At 54.9% G+C, this 18,656-nt stretch overlaps 1 protein-coding gene across 1 annotated transcript; it reads right to left on the bottom strand.

Annotated features, from left to right (window-relative positions):
- Positions 1 to 2,053: 2,053 nt before the first annotated feature.
- Positions 2,054 to 6,075, bottom strand: SOX18 (SRY-box transcription factor 18). The gene is made up of 2 exons (XM_041458345.1): positions 5,443 to 6,075; positions 2,054 to 3,752 (listed from the first exon to the last, which is right to left on the bottom strand). The coding sequence occupies exons 1-2, from the start codon at positions 5,843 to 5,845 to the stop codon at positions 2,902 to 2,904; spliced, it is 1,254 nt and encodes a 417-aa protein (XP_041314279.1). The 5' UTR covers positions 5,846 to 6,075; the 3' UTR covers positions 2,054 to 2,901.
- Between the last annotated feature and the right edge of the window lie 12,581 nt (positions 6,076 to 18,656).

Below are 18,656 nucleotides of genomic sequence, written 5' to 3'. Positions count from 1 at the left end.
GGATTTGGAGGGGGACAAATCCTATCCTGGCCATGGTTAAACCATGAGGCTGCAGCAGCGACTGTGGAGAGGTGGAGGGCTTTTTTTCCTCTCTCCTTTCCCTTCTCTTTTGTTTCCCTGTGACCTGGGGTAGGGCTGGCCAGAGAGGTGGGGCTTTCACAGTGGCTGTGGCCTCAACGTGGTGTATCCTTGGTGCAGTTATGGACGGGAATGACCATCCATTGCAGCTTTCAGTACCTGCTGTAGCCCCACAGCAGCATCCTGGGGCATGAATCACAGCCTGGTTTTGGTTGGAAAGAACCTTAAGGGTCATCAAGTTCCAGCCCTCTGCCATGAACAGGGACACCTTCCACTAGACCAGGTAACTCCAAGCCCAGTCCAGCCTGGTCTTGGACACTTCCAGGAATGGGGCATCCGTAGCTCCTCCAGGAGCCTGTGCCAGTGCATCACCACCCTCGTTCTAACGACCTCTCATATCTAATCTAAATTGACCCTCCTTCAATTGAAAAACCATGGTGAGCTGGCACAGCCTGAACCACAGGGCAAGAAGTGAATTTCTGCTGCAGAAAAGTGACTTCACATTTGCTCCACGATGTGATGGACAGCGGCTCTCCCCGGCACGGCAGAGCAGCTGGGCGAGCACCGGCCTGCTCACCGCTGCTTTGAACCGCAGGAAGTGACCGCATCCATGCCTGGAAGGTACCTGGAAGCTGGGAGCTGGAAAATAACTCAGGGCTTTCTTCTTCTCCCCCCTCCCTCATCTCCTTCCTCCCAGGCCGCTTTGGGGAGCGGAGCGGGATGGAGCCCATAGCCGGCTGCTTCCTTTCATAGTCATCGGCGGCGGCACAGGATGCTTCTCATTTGGTGTTGTGTTTGTTTGCTGCAGCGCGGGTTCTGGCACCCGCCGGGCGCCCGCCAGCCCTCCCGTGTAGGTAGTGAGGTCATTTTTCCATGTATTCCCCCTTTTTACATACTGTATATGGAAAGACAATGAAGCGCCTTTGTGGCGTTCCATGGGAACGCGTCGCCAGCCCCCGGAGTGGTCCCGTTTATTAGCGCTTCACATTCAACAACAACAAAAAAAAGTGAGTCAGGATTGAGTCCTGTTAACACTAATGTGAATTTAATTTAGGAGAAGCTTGAAAATTAATGTCATTTGTTAAATATCCATTTCCCCTAAAAGGCAATTCTTTGCCAACAACAACAACAAAAAACCTCTTCTTCTATTCAATTTTAAAAATTTTTTTTTTAAACAGCCTTTTTTGGCGATATCAGCCTGGTTTAAATCACTCGGCGCTCAAGGAACGGATGCCACTGGGTTTTAAGCAACAGATTGTTGTTCCTCCTTTTCAAATTGAACAAAAAAGCTCCCTGTAAATCATACAGTGATTCACAGGACGGGGATGAAGCTCCAGCAAAGCACCAGCAGCTCTGAGCAGGATCCGGCTGGGCATGGTGATGGCTCGGCAAGATCCGCCGCTGCTGGAGCCGGGAAGCAGCCAATGAAGGCCAGGAGGAGGAAAGGCTCTCGTACACAGAGTTTTCTTCCAGCTCTGAGGATTGGAGAGAAAGCATTGGAGCAGCCTGGCTCTATTTTTGGGGGGTTTCATGGGAAAACAGGGTGAGCCATGGGGACCATGCATCGGTGCGCTGCCAGCCTGCCAAAACAATGACCACACCAAGGCTCGTTTCGGAGGAGGATATCACATGTTTTATTATATTTTAATCTGAGAACAGCTGCTTTTCCTGCTGGGAGCATCTCCGGGCAGCACGGCGCGGTGCTGTGGGGTTGCTGCCAGAATCCCATCCCATCCCATCCCATCCCATCCCATCCCATCCCATCCCAAGCCACTGTCCCGTGCCGAGTAGAGCAGAGCCGCGCTCGCGGAGCTCGAGGCGGCTGACGGGGCGGGCGGGCGGCAGCTTGGAAATGAATACATTTGCCAGGTTGTCAAAACATTAATCAACGGATACAAAAATCTGGAAATGGTTGGGACAACATGTATTTGCGGAAAATATGTGTTCACACAACAAGCACACAAGATGGGAACAATTATATGAAGATGTTTTAATAATTAACCAGAATAAAACAGTTTGCTCTCCATACAGTTCTAGACAATAAAAGTGTTTGCAGTCATATTTTTCTTTTGTACAAAATTCCAGTCAGTTGTTCCTCAATATTTACATTAGCATTCCATTTTCACAAAATATCTCCTTTTTTCCCCCCTTCCTTTTTTTTTTCTTTAAATCCAGCTTTGCTACATAAATGCTTTAGATCTCATGGATATCCCTTGATTTCTTTTTAAAAAGTCTAATAAAAAAACCCCAAAAGACATTAAATACCATTTTATATATAAAAATGCTTAGTAAAAATATAGTTTTGTTGCCCAATTAAAATATATTGCTGAGAATACAGTAAAAACTGTCCTAAAGCCCACCCCTAATGGGCGCCGACTCTTTAACAGCCCCGGCAAAGTCTTTCTAAAAGCTTTTTCCCCCATAAAAGTTCACCTGTCCTTGGGTTAAATACTGGGGACAGGTCACACTTTGGCTCATCCTGGTGTGATTGGTTCAGGCAGGATTTACTGGAATTGGCTTGAAAATGCCCCTTGGAGCTGGCGGGAGCTGGAGATGTGCCCTGCCGAGGGCTGGAGCGGGGAGCACGGCGGGGAAAGGCGTCTATCTGTGTTATATAGTTATACGGTATATCAGTGAGTTCAGCATGGTCTGTCTCTAAAAAAAATTGAAAAAAAATCAAAATAAAAAAGAACAAACAAGAAAGCGATGCATTTAATGAGATACTCTAAATATGATGGAGCTCGTGGTTAAAGGAGGATGGCTTTTTGTTTTTAGAGGAGAGTCGGGGCTCTCCTGGTGCACGCATTGGATGGTGGGGTCAACCTAACCAGTGATGCAGGGGCTATAGTAAACAGCACTGCTGGCATCGGACAGGGCGGATATCAAACTGCTCTCCTCGCAGGAGATGCTTCTAGGAGTCACTTTGGACAGGGAGACATGGTAAGGGAGGCCCGAGGCTTCGGGACGAGTCCTGCTCATGTTCAAATACTGGTCAAACTCATTGCGGTCAACGTCTGTCCAGAGCTCGGTTTGGTTCAAGTGATCCACGCTCTCCATGTGGTGGGCTTCAGGCGGGGGCGACAGCTGGCCCAGGTGGGCGGAAAGCCCGTTCTGAGTTCCCGAGCACATCTGGTTGTAGTAAAGGCTGGAGGGATGGGGAGTCCTCATGGCGTCGGCCAAGTGTGAGGGGGTCTGCGTGTAGGGCACGGCCACGTCCCGCCCCATGCACTTCTCCTGGGGAAACTCCATCTGGTGATGGTGGTGGTAGCCGCGAAAGGGCATCATGTTGCAGTCATCCTGCATGTGTGGAGGGAAAAACGCCGGCTCGGTCTGTTCCAAGACATCCAAGGGAGACATCTCAGGAGTTGGCAAGCCATAGTTTTCAATATCCGACCCCATGGAGTGGAGTTCTCTGAAGTGGTTAAGTGGGGGAGGCTGGGGGTGGCCCGGCTGGCTGCCGCCATGGTGACTCATGCTGAAGTTGTCACTGCAAGGCTGGGAAAGGTTATGCAGGAGGATATTGGGTTCCATCCTCTTGATTTTCTTGGCTTGCTTCTTTCTCCTTGGGCGGTATTTGTAGTTGGGGTGATCCTGGAGATGCTGGATTCGCAGTCGCTCTGCCTCTTCCACGAAGGGACGCTTGTCGCTGGCGCTCAGCGCTTTCCACGATTGGCCTGGAAGAGGAAAGAGAAGATCCGTGAGAGTGGCTCAGCCACCTGGCACTGGCCAGGGCATGGGGGCATCCAGGGAGAGGCAGCCCAGGGGTGAAGGGCTCCTGCAGATGGCTTGGCACCTGAGCGGGGTCTCACTGCTGGCAGCAGGAAGGGCTGGGGAATGGGTTCCCAAGCCAGGCTATTCCCTTGTCCCAGAAGGAGGCTCTGGCAGTGCCCAGCACTTCAGTGCAGTGGGAGAATGGGGCTACGTGGAATGGGAATACCTCTGCCAGGACTGGGGATTCTGCCTCCCACTGCGCCTTGGTACAGACAACAGTCCCTGCTTCCCTGCATCTTGCATCCGTAGACTGCACCTCTGCAGTGCAAACCACCCATCCCAAAAACTCACAGCACCATATCCTGAATCCCACATCCCCACACCCCGCAGCCCCGTGTCTCTGCATCCTGCTGCTCTGTCTGGCCATATCCTGCTTCCCGTAGTCCCGCATCCTGCAGTTCCATTTACCCATATCCTGCTTCCCGTGTTCCCACATCCCGCATCCTATAGTCATGCATCCCGCATCCTGCAGCCTGTATTCCCATATCCTGCATCCCTGCAGCTGTGTATCCCTCAGCCCTGCATCTCTGCATCCCGCAGCCCTGTTTCCCTGCATCTTGTGTACATGCAGCTCTGTGTTTTCACATCCTCACATCCCACAGCCCCATATTCCCACATCCTGTAACGCCACATCCCACAGCCTGAGTCCTGCATCCAAGAGTCCCATCCAAGAATCCTGCACCTTTACAGTTTGCATCCTTGCAGCCCTGCATCCTTGCAACCTGCAACTGGTAGCCCTTCATCCCACATTCCTAAAGGTTGTGTCCTGGAGCTCTTTACCCTTGCAGCCCATAGCCCTGCATCCCCCATCTCTGTATCCCCCATCCTTGTACCCCAGCTCCTGCGCTCCCATATTCTTGCAGTCTGTATCCCGCAGTCCTGTACCCTTGGAGCCTGGCTAGCAGAATCCCATATCCTTGCATCCTATAGCCTGCTACCTTGTATCTGTGCAGTCTGCATCCCACAACCCTGGACTCTAGCACACATCCCAAATCCCTGTACCGCTCCATCCCACACTCCCAGCCCTGAATCCCTGACTATCCCAGCAATTCACATCTCCAGTCTGTAGCCCTGCATCCCACTGCCTTGGACTATCAGAACCAAATCCACCTATTCTGTACACCCCCAGCTCTGTACCCCAACATTCTGAGCTCTGTTCCCTCTTATCCTGAAGCCCTGCACTCTCGCAGCCCACATCCCCAGCCCTGTATCTCTGTACTTTTGTATTCCCAGCCCTGTACTCCCACATTCCTGTCTCCTCAGCTCGATATCCTCCCCATCCCACAGCCCTGTACTGTGGTAGCCTGGATCCTAAGCCACATATCCCCATGTCCCTAGCTCTGTAAGCCTGCATCTCACAGCCCTGTATTCTTGCAGCCTGGATCCCCATCCCCACATCCCCATGTCCCTGGCTCTGTAAGCCTGAATCCCACAGCCCTGTATTCTTGCAGCCCGCATCCCCAGCCTGCACCTCCGCATCCCCAGCCCCGTAACGCAGCATCCCCGCATCCCTATCTCCATACTCCCGCATCCCCAGCCCCGCACCCCGCATCCCCGCGCTCCCAGCCCTCCTCCCGCTCCGCTCCCGCTCACCCAGCATCTTGCTGAGCACGGCGTTGTGCAGGTCGGGGTTCTGCTGCGCCAGCCGCTTGCGCTCATCCTTCGCCCAGACCATGAAGGCGTTCATGGGCCGGCGGATGCGGGAGTCCTCGGCGGCCTTGCCCTCGGGGCGGCCGGCCGGGGGGCTGTATCCATAGCCCGGCTCGGGGCTGGGCGTGCGGCTGGGGGCCGCGCTGGGGGCCGCGCCGCCGGGGCCGGGGCCGAAGGCGAAGCCGGGCTCGGGGCTGGGCGTGCGGCTGGCGGGGGAGGCGGCTCCCGGGGGGCGCGGGAAGGCGAGCCCGGGCTCAGCGGCCGGCACGGCGGCGGTGACCCATGAACAGTCGCCCCGGGGTTGCGATATCTCCTCTCGGCAGTAGTTAGACTCAGATATATTCATTCCAGCTAGACAGCACTTTGTGTCCGACCCGACCGGGTGCCGGAGAGAGAATCGGGATTCCTGCCGCGTCCCACCGGGTCCAGCACCGCCGAGCAGCCGCCCGCAGCTCGCTTCCCTCGCCTGCCTTCGGGGGACTCGGGCTCGCCTGCGTTTGTTTTGGTTTCTTTTCTTTCTTTTTTTTTTTTCCTATCTTTTTTGTTTTTTTCCCCCCTTTCCCCCCAAAAAAAACTTTTGGGATGATGCTGGGCTGGAAGGGGCAAAATATAGCCGGGCTGGACCAATCAGCGGGGCGAGGGGAGGAGGAGGAGGAGGAGAGGGAGAGGAGGAGGAGATGAGGGGGAGGAGGAGAAGGAGGAGATGAGGGGGAGGAGGAGGAGGGAAGGGGGGCGTCCCCAGGCACCAGCAGGAAGAGCCACCCGGGGAGGGCCGAGCTGGGACCGGTGTGGAAGCTGCTGCCCCGTTCCCTTCTGTCCAAGGAGAAGGGTTGTTAAATTTTTCTCTGCCTCTTTCTTTTTTTTTTTTTTTTAATCTTTCTTTCTTTCTTTCTTTCTTTCTTTCTTTCTTTCTTTCCTTTCTTTCCTTTCTCACCTTCTCTCTCTATTTCTCTATTTCTCTCTCTCTTTCTCTCTTTCCCTCTCTCTCTCTCTTTCTCTCTTTCTTTCTGTTTTTCTGTCTTTCTTTCTTGCTGTCTTGTTTCTCTTGGTATTTATGTCTCTTTTTTTTCCTTTTTTTTTTTTTTTCTTTTTCTCTTTGCGAGCCCCTTTTCTGCTCCCTGTGCCCTGCCCTCGCCCCCACCACCCGCGGTGCCGAGGCAGGGGAGCGTTCAGCTTCGCCTGCCAGGCTGTGTGCAGGAGCACAGGGATGTTCAGGGCTCGGCGTTTATTTTTCTTACGACTGACTCCGTGTGTGTGTTTTGGCCAGCATTCCCCATCCGGGGCTGGGAGCAGCCCTGGGGTGAAGGCAGGGGTGAGCCCTCTCTCCCCGGCAATTTTCTGTGGGAATTTCAGTGTCAGGCAAAGAATCGGCTCCTTAAATGCCGTTTGCATGAAAAGCATTGTGTTTTCCAGGGACTTTGAGGAATGGGGGGCTTAGTGTCAGCCAGGTGATCGTGGCGAAGCCCAGCCTGCAGGGCTGCCGGGGCTGGCACGGCTGTGCCATTGCTGCATGCCTTGGGCACGGCTGGGTACCCACAGCACGCTGCCGTCGGCAGCCACAGCAAAGCAGCACGTCCCCTGCTGCCACCAGGTCACTGCTCCGCTGGCTTGGCTGCCATCCAGCAGGGATTTGCAGTGCCAAGGGTCAGCCTAGGTGGTCTGAAGGTCCTTCCTGCCCTTAGCACTGGGAGTTACTGCGGGATCCATTTGCAGTCAAGGAGATTGGCTGGCACAATGTGACATCCCCGGGGCAAGGGGGCTGACTTGGAAGAGATGTCCCAGCTCCGAGTACCTGCCCCCAGGCCCTCTCTGGCTGTGGACATGCCCTAGACCCCAGCCTGAAATGTGAACCTCAGCCTTAGGAAGACTTGGGGCACTGGGTTGCGCAAGAGCCCAGCTCCAGCCTCTCAGAGCCGTGGGGTATTGCATGCCATGGTTTCTGTGTGTCTGGAAGTGATTTGGACAAGCCAATCTGCTGTTAACCCTAAACAAAACAAAAGCCTCTAAAAAAAAAAAAATTAAAAATCGTGTCTCACTTATTCTTCAATCATCAACCAGGAGCAACAGAGGTTTCGGGTGAGATTTCCTTCACGTTTCTGGAGCTTCTTATTAAAATTTTGAAAGTGCAAATCAGCACCAGTCCACAGGAGAGCCCACACAGCTGCAAGGAGTCTCCTCTCCTCTCTCCCCCATCCAGAGGGAGCTGGAGCACTGCTTTGGTGGAGAAGCAGTCCCTGCTGCCATCCAGAGCAGAGCCCCTGGAGGCTTTGGCTCTTTGTCCCTGCTCTGGGAGAAGCAAGGTGGATGCTGGGGGATCTGGGGACTCTCAGGCTGGGACCTGTGGCTGCCTGTGGAATGAAGTGAGCAGCCTTTGGGGGAGTCAGTCTGGGCAGTTGGTAGGAACATCCCCCTTCTGCCAGGCTTCAGCCAAGCATGTGGTGCTTTCCCTGATCACATCCTCTCTGTGGCCTCCTCCACGGCCCTGGCAGAATCCTTGGCCTCCAGGTGTGCTCAGAGCTGCCCTGGAGCCGGGTTGGATCTGGTGGCACCAGTTGGCATTTGGGCTGTGGTGGGATGAGCTGCAGCAGGCTGGGAGGGGGGGCAGCTCTGATTTTCCTAGCTCTGGAATGATATTAAGAGCTGAGGAAAACACAGGGGAGGTAGAGCCTCATGTCACCCACACTTCTTGCTCTTGCAGCCACTCCAGACCTGGGCTCAAGATGCTCTCCCTGTTGCAGAGGGCAGAGATCAGGGTGGTGCTGCTGTCTCTGTTATAATGGGATTGTTTGAGAACTCCTGGCCATGGAGCAAAGCCAGGCACTTCAACCCTCAAGCTTGCATGAAACCCAGACTCACACTGGGTCTGCAAACCGGGTCTTACAGTGCATTTGCTGTTGGTTCTGCATCATTAGGAGAAAAAATTGCAAAAAAGAAAACAAATAGAGAGGGAAAAAAAAGGAATGGGATGAAGAGCCACGGAGTGTGGCATGGTTTTGGAGGAGGCAAAGCACAGAGAGTGGGGAAGGAGAGCTGCAAGAGGGATGGAGCAGTATACAAAGCTCACAAAAATGCCTGGATACAGAAATGCCTGGGTGCAAAGCACCCAAAATATCCCCAGGCCAGCCCGGGAGGAGCCTGCCTTCAAGAACAATGCCACCCCACTTTGCTCCCCTCCCTCTCCCCACAGCCAGCAGCAGAGAGCTTCACTCCAGGGAGTGAAAGCCCCCTCACCCAGGTGTGGGGTGAAGTTGCAGGGTCTTCCCTGAGAGGGGGATAAAACCCTCCTTTCGCCCTGCTGCCCACAGGGCTGGAAGGCGGGGTGTTGGTGACCCAGTGGCTCCTCACCAGCCACACCAGGGAGGAAGCTCTGGGCATCCCTGGGCGGAGCAGGACCGGTGCGTGCCAGCCGAGTGACCTCTCCCCATGCCCTCCCCGCTGGCCTTGGAATCACGCAAGCTGGACCCCAGTCCAGCACACAGCCTCTGGAGTTGTGTGTTTTTTAATTTCTTTTTTTTTTTTCATTCCCTCCCCAGTTTCATGGAGCTGGCAGCTGGCTGACCCCACCCCGGCCCCTGGCTTCCCTTCCGAGCATCCCGCGCAGCCCAGCACCACACCTAGCAGAGGAAGCGTGGCGGGACGGCCGCCTCTGCTCCCCAGTACAAAGGCATTTTCCCTCCCCGCCCTCAGCCCGCTTGCTCCCGATTATTTCTCCCAGTCAGGTCCAATGCCGAGCTCCCACCCGGCTAAAAATAGATGTGGCACCACCTGGATCATCCCATGGATGTCAGGGATTTGAGGGCTCAAAGAGGGGCTGGTGGGGATGACAAGAAGGGAAGAGCCCGTTGCCAGCTGAGCTGATGGTTATTTCTGCTGCTGCTGCCTGTGGGCTGGTGCAGGAGCCCCAGGCTGAGGCTGTGCAACCAAATCCAAGGGACTTGTCCCCAAAATTTGCATCCAGGTAACAAAGGAGGCAGGTGGATGCCAGCAGGATCCTGTGGCACAGCAGTAGCCAGGCTCCAAGCTGCAATGGGAAAATTGCTTTTTATCCTCATTTTGCAGAGGGTGCAGGGCAGGGGCAGGATGGGTCCTTGGGCCTGGGGGCAAGTGCTGCACCCTCCTCTGGTGCCCAGCACTGCCTTCCCCTGCTCGCACAGACCAGCCCTGCCTCTAGATGTGTTCACATCACTAATTGATTAATCACCATGCAATTACCAGCAGAGTGTGGCCGGTGCTGTTGTGTGTGCAATTGGATGAATGAGGTACTTCACAAGAAGAGATTTCTTATTAATTATAGTGAATAATTATCATTAGGCCACTGGGAGCAATGCAGCCAGGTGGGATGGAGGTGACACCTGCCAAAGGAGATTGGGATCCTCAGGGATCCATCCCATGGGATGTTCCTCACACAGTTTTTGGGGACCTGTGCAGCACGGCCCAGGCTGGCAGCTCCCCCAGTGCCCTGAGAGGTGCCCCCGTGCCGCAGCTCCCGTGGGCTCCCCTGGGGCTGGAGCTGCTCCAGCATTGCTGGAACAAAGGCTTCCCAAAGAAAGGCACTTCCTGGAGAGCAAAGGACTCTGGGCTGGGGCTGTGTGCGAGCCCTGCTGGGAGGCTGAAGTCATCCGCTGGGAAATGCTGTGTTCACCGGAGCCTCCCTTGCTCCAGGGCCCAGCTCAGTGCCCGGTTTCCTCGGGCACAAATAGTTCAGTGGGTCAGGTGGAGCTGGAAAGTGCAGAGCGAGGCAGCTGGGGTTCAGCAGCCGTGTCAGGAGCATCCTGGCTGCAGCCATGTGCCTGTACAAGGGTGACAAATCCCCCGTGTCCCCAGCCAGGATCAAACACCCACCCAAGTGGGGGAAAGTGGGCGGTTGTGCCACTCCCAGTCCAGGGAATGCCCAGCTCAGCTACTTCCTGCTCATGTGCTCTTTCTTTTGGCTGCCAGCTCCCTCTGATGAGTGAAGGGCTTCAGGGACAGTGGGAAGGTGTCCTGGGCCACAGTGGCTCTCTGCCTGGGTGCTCACTGCCACTCTGCCCTGTTGCCAGCCGTGCTGCAGGTTCCCATCAGCTGCAGGGGCTGAGCTGGGAGCACGGTGTGGGCTGTGTCGGCCAAGCCTGGCAATCAGACACCGCATCTGAGGAAGCAGAGAAAGTTGTCTTTATTTTCAGCTCTTTTCAATAACCAGAGGTCAGCCTTGTTTATACAGGATTATAACTGGAACGACAACAGCGATATCCATTGTGCGAGCAGCGAAACCCACAGCTAACCTGAAAAAGCTGTTTGCTCTGCATGGGTGTAGCCACTGCACCTCCTGGGTGATGGCCAGAGACCTTGGGCCTCCCCAAGGCTGTCCTGCCTCCCCTTCCCCTGCTTTTGGTCTGCCACAGCCCCTTCTGGCTCAGCCAACTCTCTGGTCCCACCGTCAGCTCGGAGTGCTGCACTTCCAGCTGCATCACCCTGTGTTTGCTCCCTAAACTGCTCTCTGAGAAACTTGGGGTGAGGTCCCCACACCCCAAGCATGAGCAGAACTGTTGCAAATCCCACCCATGGTGCTTATGGACACTAAATCTTGGGAAAAGCTTCAGCACAAGGAGATCAGAGCATGTGGGAATGCGCAGGGCACACGCCGCCTGCAGTCGCTTCCCTGGCAGCTGATTGCAGCAGCACTCGTTGCTTTAATACCCAGTTCCCATCACAGAGAGAGCCTAGACTTTTAGGAAGGAAAGTCTTACACTTCTACCAACTATTTCAAGACTTCCATAAACACATTTTTGGTTGAGCATTAATGAATTACCTCAATGCAGAGCTACTCATGCCAAATACATGAATACAGAGTGTAGAAAAGCCGCCGAGAAGCAGATTTGGCTGCCATTCAGCTGCTCCGATCCGCACAATTTCTTTTCTTGATTATAGCAAGAAAATGCTCCCTGCCTGTGGCACTGCATCCTCCCAGGAACAGGCAGCTGGCCGACAGTTGGGCTGTGCAGAGCCTGGGCATGCCGGGGTTATTCGCTGCTTCCATCGCTTCAGTTGGCAGAAAACGCTGCTTGCTGGTGTCTGTGCAGGAGATGCAGCCAAGAACTGGGATCCTGCTCCCTCTGCATGCCCAGGCTGGCTGCCGCGGGATGCCTGACCTCCTTTTGGGTGCTGAGGAAAGGAAAACTGCAATTAGAAGGATTTCTGAACCTGGATTTTTTGCGAGGTAGGTTGGAGCTGCCCATCTGTGGCCATGCAGCACACATGCCCATGAGAACCACAGCCATCTGCAGCTCCAGCATGGCCCCCCTCCATGGCCTTAGCCTTGGGGATTCCCAGGAGAGGATGTGATCCCCAGGAGAAGTGCAGTCTCCCCTTTGAATACACCTTTCTCACAAGGCTTTGCTCTGTGCCTTCCCAACCTCTGCACCCATGTGAGACAGTGGGTGGTGGCACCACTGTGGGCATCGAGCCCCCTGGCTGGCAGCAGAAGGGTCACCCATCCTCTCTCTCACTGGGATGGCTGATCCAGCAGCACAGCAGCACAGGACATCTCCTGTGTTTGCTGTTAGGAAAGGTTTGCTGTTCTCAGGAACTGCTGTGGCTCCTGACATGGTTTAACTTCGCATGGGGCATGACCTCCACAGGCAGCAGCAGCAGATGGCAGATGGCTGCTGGCTGTGCCATGCACCCCTCTTCTCTTTCCCCTCTTTCCCCTCCTTCCTCTCCCCTGCCCTCTCTCTCCACTTCCCCTACGGCCCCCAGCCCAGTGATTTCTGCTTGGGGTTTCCATGCACTGGCTGGTTTTTGCTCACAGGAAGGCAGCTGCCTGATTTTTGAGCATCACCACAATCAGGCCTGGAGAAGGAAGAGCCCTTTGCAGCATCCCTGGAGGAAGAGGAATGCTACAGCATCCCTGGAAGGAGGGGAGCCCTTTGCAGCATCCCTGGAAGTGACAACCTTTGCCAAAGCTTGCAGCCCACCCCACTGCACACAGCATCTCGTGGCCACTTCTGCGCTTCACCAAGGCTTTTGCTGCCCAGCAGAAAGAATGAGGATGTTGCTGAGAGAACCTCACCTCACACAGACAGGGAAAGGCATGTGGAAGAGAGGAATTTTGGCTCAGAGTGGGGTAGATGCTGCTGTGGCTCCATGCCTCAGTTTTTCCACATCTTTTACAGGGCATGGGGCGACCCAGCCTCACCTCGGGCCCTTTAGAGACAACAATCTCCCCAGCAAAGGGCAGGATGTATCTCTGACAGAGTGCTTCTATCCTCAGAGAGAATGATTATAATAATTACAACAACAACAACAACAACAATAATAATATTAATAACAATAATAACACTAAGAATAAAGAGAAGGAACCTGAGAACATTCCCTCCTTGCCAGCAGAGGAACAACTTTTGCTTTTAGGTGTGGCACTGGGGACATTAAGGGAAGGGAAAGAAGATGTGCTGTATTTGCAGCTCAAAACCCCAAGAATTGTGACATCCCTTCCATAAGTTGGCCTAAAAATGAGATTTTAAAGCTTGCTACAGGCAGCATCATTTTCCTTGCTTTCTGATTTCAGAGCATCCTTTGTGCTGCAGCTCAGAAAATCCCCCAGCAGCAGAGCTGGAGCTCGGGGATGCTGGGAGCAGTCATGGAGGGGTTTGGCACAGGGATGCAGGGTGGGATGAGGAGGATGCTGCGGACCCCCAGGGCTGTGCCGATGCCGGGGATCCCCGGGGCTGGCGGAGCGCAGGGGGCCGGGGCAGGAGGGAGGCGGCAGGGAAGGGCTCCAAGGGAAAGGCTTTGTTCGCGGGCCAGCCGGGAGCGTGCGAGGGCCTCCGGGCTCCAGCGTTTCTCCTCCACTTCGCTCCTGCTGTGTGCGGGAGCCGAGCCAAGGTGGAGCACGGCGGGGTGGAGCGGGTCCCTGAGGAAGGCAGGGGACAAGGGACGGCCGTGCATTTGGCCCTTAAATTGCCTGGGAAAGCAGCTCTGTCTTTTCATCTCCCCCCAGGGCTCTTCTCTCACCCAAGCTGAGGCTGTTTCCCAGGCTGGTTGTCCTGAACACCTCCACCTCTGCCCTTTGCCAGTGACCCCTCTTCTTGGCCCATGGAGCCCGTGGATCTGCAAGCTCAGGGGAAGGATAAGGAAAGGCTCACGACAGAATGGCCCTTCGTGGAGCGCTCGAGCTGCAGAAATAAGGTTAAAGGCTCTTATCTGATGGAGCTGCAGCCTTGCCAAAGCCTGTTGCTATCAGCTCGGGACACATGTGCTATTGGCAAAGCTTCGGGGACACAATAATACAAACAGTTTTCATTGTCGAGTCAACAATGATGGGAGAAGGAGCCTGGTGCTATTACCGGTATAAAAGGCACTGTAGGAAAGCTCAGGACAGGAGGATGCAGTCAGGATCAACAGCAGGGTTTAGCAGATTACAGTTATATTTGTATTCGGGAAGGAGAAGCCTTCCATCCCCAGTGGGCTGGAGCCAGAAAGATGGAGCCAGCGGTGGGGGTTTAGGCTGCAAGGAAAAACTCTTAGAGCAGCACTGGAAGCAGCTGCAGCAAAGTGCTGATGGCAGCGGGTTTGGACAAGGGCAGGTTTGCAGCACGTCAGCCCAAGGTTGTGCTCTCCTCATGAGGAGTCACTCAGGGAAAAACTCACAGCTGCAAGGCAAGAGAGGCTGTGCAGCAACAGCCCGAGGCTTGCACAATCCTCCACATTTTCACTAAAAAGTCTATTTATTTGGAAAAGCCAGTGTTTGCAGGGTGGATGGGTGATGTGGCACACAGTGTATCCTGACCCTGCTGTCACTTGGGCAGATTTGAGGATGGTGGGGAGAAAGTGGGTGCCTCCACAGGGCTGGTGCACGGAGGCCAGGCAGTACCTGTGTTTCACAGGCATCCTCCCAACACCTGTGTTGCTTACCACCCCATTCCTTCTCCTCAGCCTTCCTGACCCCTGTCAATCTGAACGGGGCATTTTTGGAGAACACACACTCCCATGCCATCCCATACCCTTGGATGTACATGGTGAGGTGATGGGCAGCATCATCTACATTGTGCCCATGGTAGTGAGGAAAAGGATGCAGATTTGCCAGCTGTTGTGCCATGGTGGCAGGAGTCAAGCAGGCAGCTATCTATCTATCTATCTATCTATCTATCTATCTATCTATCTATCTTTCTATCATCTCAGGCACAAAAGCCTCCCCGCCATGGGGGGCTGTGGGAGGCTGAAAAGCCGGACAGGAGGTCAGGAAATTGTTGGCTAATGTCAGGGACCGAGTGGGGCCAGGGTGGCCATTCCCACCAGGAGCGATGATGTCAGGCGGCGACCGGGCCAGGAGGCAGGAAGCCCAACGCAGCCAGCGAGTCTGTCCTCCTTGGACTTCCCCATGTGTTTTCATGAACAATGCACCTCGTGTCAGGGACACTGGGAGGCAGGTCCTCCTTCACTTGGGACACTGCAAGGTTCATCCTCCTGCACTGGGAACACCGTTGTGCCGTTCCAGGTGCTGCTCTTTGCTCATGTGAGCTCTGGGATGGTGCTGGCATTGCACCCTTTGCAGGGGGATTTGGTGTGCCTGCTGCATTGCTGTGAGGTCTGGGGGTGACAGCTCTGCTGCTATACTGTGCTGCTTCCCTGGCACATCTGGCCTTGTGTGAGGAGAAAACAGGCTGGTGAGCTCCAGAGGAAGTGCTTGGAGAAAGGATGGCCATGCCAGCTGCTGGTCCTCTCCCACTTCCAGCTCAGCTCAGAGAAGGCACATACCTGCTTTGAGCATCCAGCCATGCCTGCTTCGGTGTCCAGATATTCCATCTGGAAGTGGAAACAGCAATTACTCAAATGTGACAGGAAAGGCTCTGTCAGCCTGAGACACTTAGGGAAGCTGTGAGATGTGGAAAAGCCTCTCCAGGCTGCAGGTCCCCATTGAGGTGAGGAGTGTCCATGGCCCTGTCCTTATCCTCTCAGCCCAGGCAGCTGGGGCTTAGTTTTGCATCTCGGCCCCTTTGTGAACTGAGTGGGCATTCAGAGCGCGCAGGGGCTGCAAACGGGGTGGCTGCAACAGAGCAAGACACCTGGTCACAAACAGCACGAGGGAGAGGGATTTCCTGAGGCCAGCGAGCTCATGGGTGGCCCCAAGGACTCGAGCTCGGCCTCTTCCTCCACCCCACCCAGCACACCCTTGTTTTCGCAGGGGTGCCTCCGTGCTGGGGCTGCCGCAGGCTGCGTTTGCCAGCGGCTGGCAGCGATGGCTGTGCTGGTGCCGACAGGCCGGCTGGCATGCTTTCCCCCAGGGAGGCTTTAGCAGGAGGCTGTGCATTTCTGGGAATTGTGTTGGTTATTGTTCGAGCTGCAAGTGTGCGGCGCGCTGATGAGATCAGGGGCTCGGTGCTCGGGCTGGGGCAGCGGAGCCGCTGCAGAGCCGCTGATGGGGCGATAAGCGGGACAAGGTTCTTATCTGTGCTGCCATCGCTGCGGGGAGCAGAGGGCACGGCACAGCCGCGGTGACCTGGCTCTGCTCGATGAGGGCAGTGAAGAGGGAGCACGCTGCCTTTGCCCTCCGGCAAAGCACGGCTGAATGCTGAAGTTATTTCAGAGAAAAGGCCCCAGCCCTCCTCGCTGAGCCTCTCCTTCCTCCTCTCTGCCAGTCAATCCCTGTCTCCAGCCCCTTTGAGGTCTCGACCCCAATCCTGTGTGATCTGCCACAAGCCTGCTCCTTTGCTGACAGGACACAGGTCTCGTTGATCCCAAACTGTGTGGGAGACAGTATCAGAGCTCTGCTCGCAAAAGCACTGAGAAGAAGGTGTTTGAGCCCTTTGCAATTCTTTGCTGTGGCTGAACTGAGAGGTGCCATGTTACCCCATAAGAAGTCAACAATTTTTTCCCTCCAGCTCCTCAGGAGGACGCCTCCACTGTGGCTTTTGACACAGAGCAAGTCATGAGATCCCGAGGAGGTCAGACCTGCTGCCACAGAGGGGCACTGCCATCCAGAGAGCTTCCCACTGCCCGGGTCTGGAGATCGCATGGGTGAGCAGGGACAGCGTAGGAAATGCTACATGGGAAAGCCCTGTGTGGGAGCCCAGGAGCCCCTGCCTTCCCACAGCAGACTTATCAAGGCACCAGTTCAGAGTGGTGCTTTCCATGGGCCAAAAGGGAAATGCATACACACCAGACTTCTCAGGGTCAAGGATGCTGGGCAAGCAGTGAGAGGAGAGGAGAGGCTGCAGGGGGCAAGGGAGGGAACCGGGGCGTGGGGAAGGAGACACAAATAGCAAAATGAATGGCTTGAACTTCCTATGTTTTATGGAGGTGAATAAAAGGAGACAGTGAGGGGGAGAGAAAGGAGACCTGAGTGCCTGCACAGGCTCTCACGCTCACACAGGCCAGCCCAGACCCACCATCTGCTGGTGGCTGATGCGGGGTGGCAGCCTGCACCCACTTGGCTGGCAGGGCTCTGGGCTGGCTGATTGTCTGGCCCAGTGTCCCCCGGGGGCATCTCACGAAGCGTGACAGGCTGCTGCTTAGCATTTATTCCTCTCCCTGTCATTATTGTTTTGAACAGCAGCCAGTATAATTAAAATCGTTAGGAGGAAGAGGTTTAGGGAAAATCCAAAATGTCTCAGAAGAGCATCTGCAAAGCTGGAGGTCCAAACTCCACCCTGGCACTCGCGATGAGCAGGACCCTTGGGAGCCATCATCTCCTCTGCATCCTCCCTTCCATGCTCCCCGTTTCTCAGGGTGGCAGAGGCTGGGCTAGCACACAGGGTGGTCCTGGCCACATTCCCCTTGCAGCTGCTGCCCACTGTAGCCAAATCCTGCAGCTTTTCTTGGTGTAGGACTTGTCCCAGGAGGTCCAGATGGCAGTGTCCCCAGGCATGGGTGCTCACCTGCAGCTCCAGGTCAAATGTAGTGCGGGGATGCAGGGAGTGGAGGACACAGAGCCTCTGTGGGCTGCTCTTCCAGAATGGCATGGATGGATCCTAAAATATCTCCCAGGAACCAGGATGCTTTCTGTTGTGTTAGGAGGGCCTGTGCCACAAGAGGAGGTGTGGAGAGGTCCCTTGGCTTCTCAAAGGAGAAAACAGGATGGTCTGTAAGACAGAAATGGAAGTCACCATTCATACCACATTCTCCATGTTTCCTAAGTGTTTGAATGGAGGATTTGACTGCTCCGGGGTCAAATGTCCCCAGTGCCAGGGCTAGGAGATTAAGGACATCAGACGGCTGCAGCAAGGAGGGGAAGAAAAGGCAGATCCCTGCCTCCATTCCAGGGCTGGCACAAGTGCATGCTTAGAGGATCAGTCAGGAGCCCTCCAGCCAAGGCTGAGGGTGAAAAGGAGAGGAGATACATCAAAACCATGACGGTGAAAAGGAGGGGAGATACATCAAAACCCCTCCTCAAAATAAGTGTTGCTCTGGCAGAGCCCATGGCAGCTGCTCCCATCTCCTGCCTCAGTGTCTCCCAGCTACTGATTATCTTTTGTTCTCTGGATGGGGTCACTCATTACCAGCTCAGAGCCCAGTGTGTCACCTAGGACAGCCAGTCCTCCAAACAGTCACCTGCTGAGGTCCTGGAGATCTGAGCACCCCTGAAGTTAGGGGGTGTCTCAGGACAGAGCTTCCCTGTGGGTTTTATGGTGGGTGGATGAACAAGGCAGGTCCAGGAGTGCCTCTCATCTCTTCTTTTTCCAAAAGTGGACCAAATGAAGCCTCTGGTGGTTGGGAGCAGAGAAAGGGTGGGGTTTGATGGCTGATCTCCAAATGACTTGAACTTACTGGGGATATTGGAAGCAACTCAATCCAGCCCATTCGCTGTGTTCAAATCTGCTGAGAGTTGCTTGGGAAATACAGTAGCCCAGTGGAAAAAACAGGTGAGATTTTTGTGGGGTTTTATTTTGCAGGAAACTTCTCCTGGCTCTCCCAGATCTGCCTGCCAAGGGCAGCTGCCAGCGAGGCACCACAAACAGAGACTTTCAGGGAGTCTCTTGGTGTGCAGGGGTCAGCAAAAGCCCCCTCCCAGCCTCTCCCTGACAGACTCGCCCCTGCTCTGTTTTTAGCACATTCAAGTAGCTGCTTTCACAAGAGGTAAAAGAAAGTTCATGGATCCGTTGACAGATCACCCCAAGCGGGAATTTCTCTGGGAATTCCTGCAATAGCAGGTTGGCTCCCGCGGAGGTGGAGTTTCCTCTGGA

The sequence above is a fragment of the Pyrgilauda ruficollis genome, unplaced genomic scaffold, assembly GCF_017590135.1.
Source record: "Pyrgilauda ruficollis isolate IOZ18807 unplaced genomic scaffold, ASM1759013v1 scaffold127, whole genome shotgun sequence".
In the NCBI taxonomy this organism is placed as follows: Eukaryota; Metazoa; Chordata; class Aves; order Passeriformes; family Passeridae; genus Pyrgilauda; species Pyrgilauda ruficollis.
The sequence above is the reverse complement of the archived record's forward strand: the minus strand, read 5'-3'. Positions and strand labels throughout refer to the sequence as shown.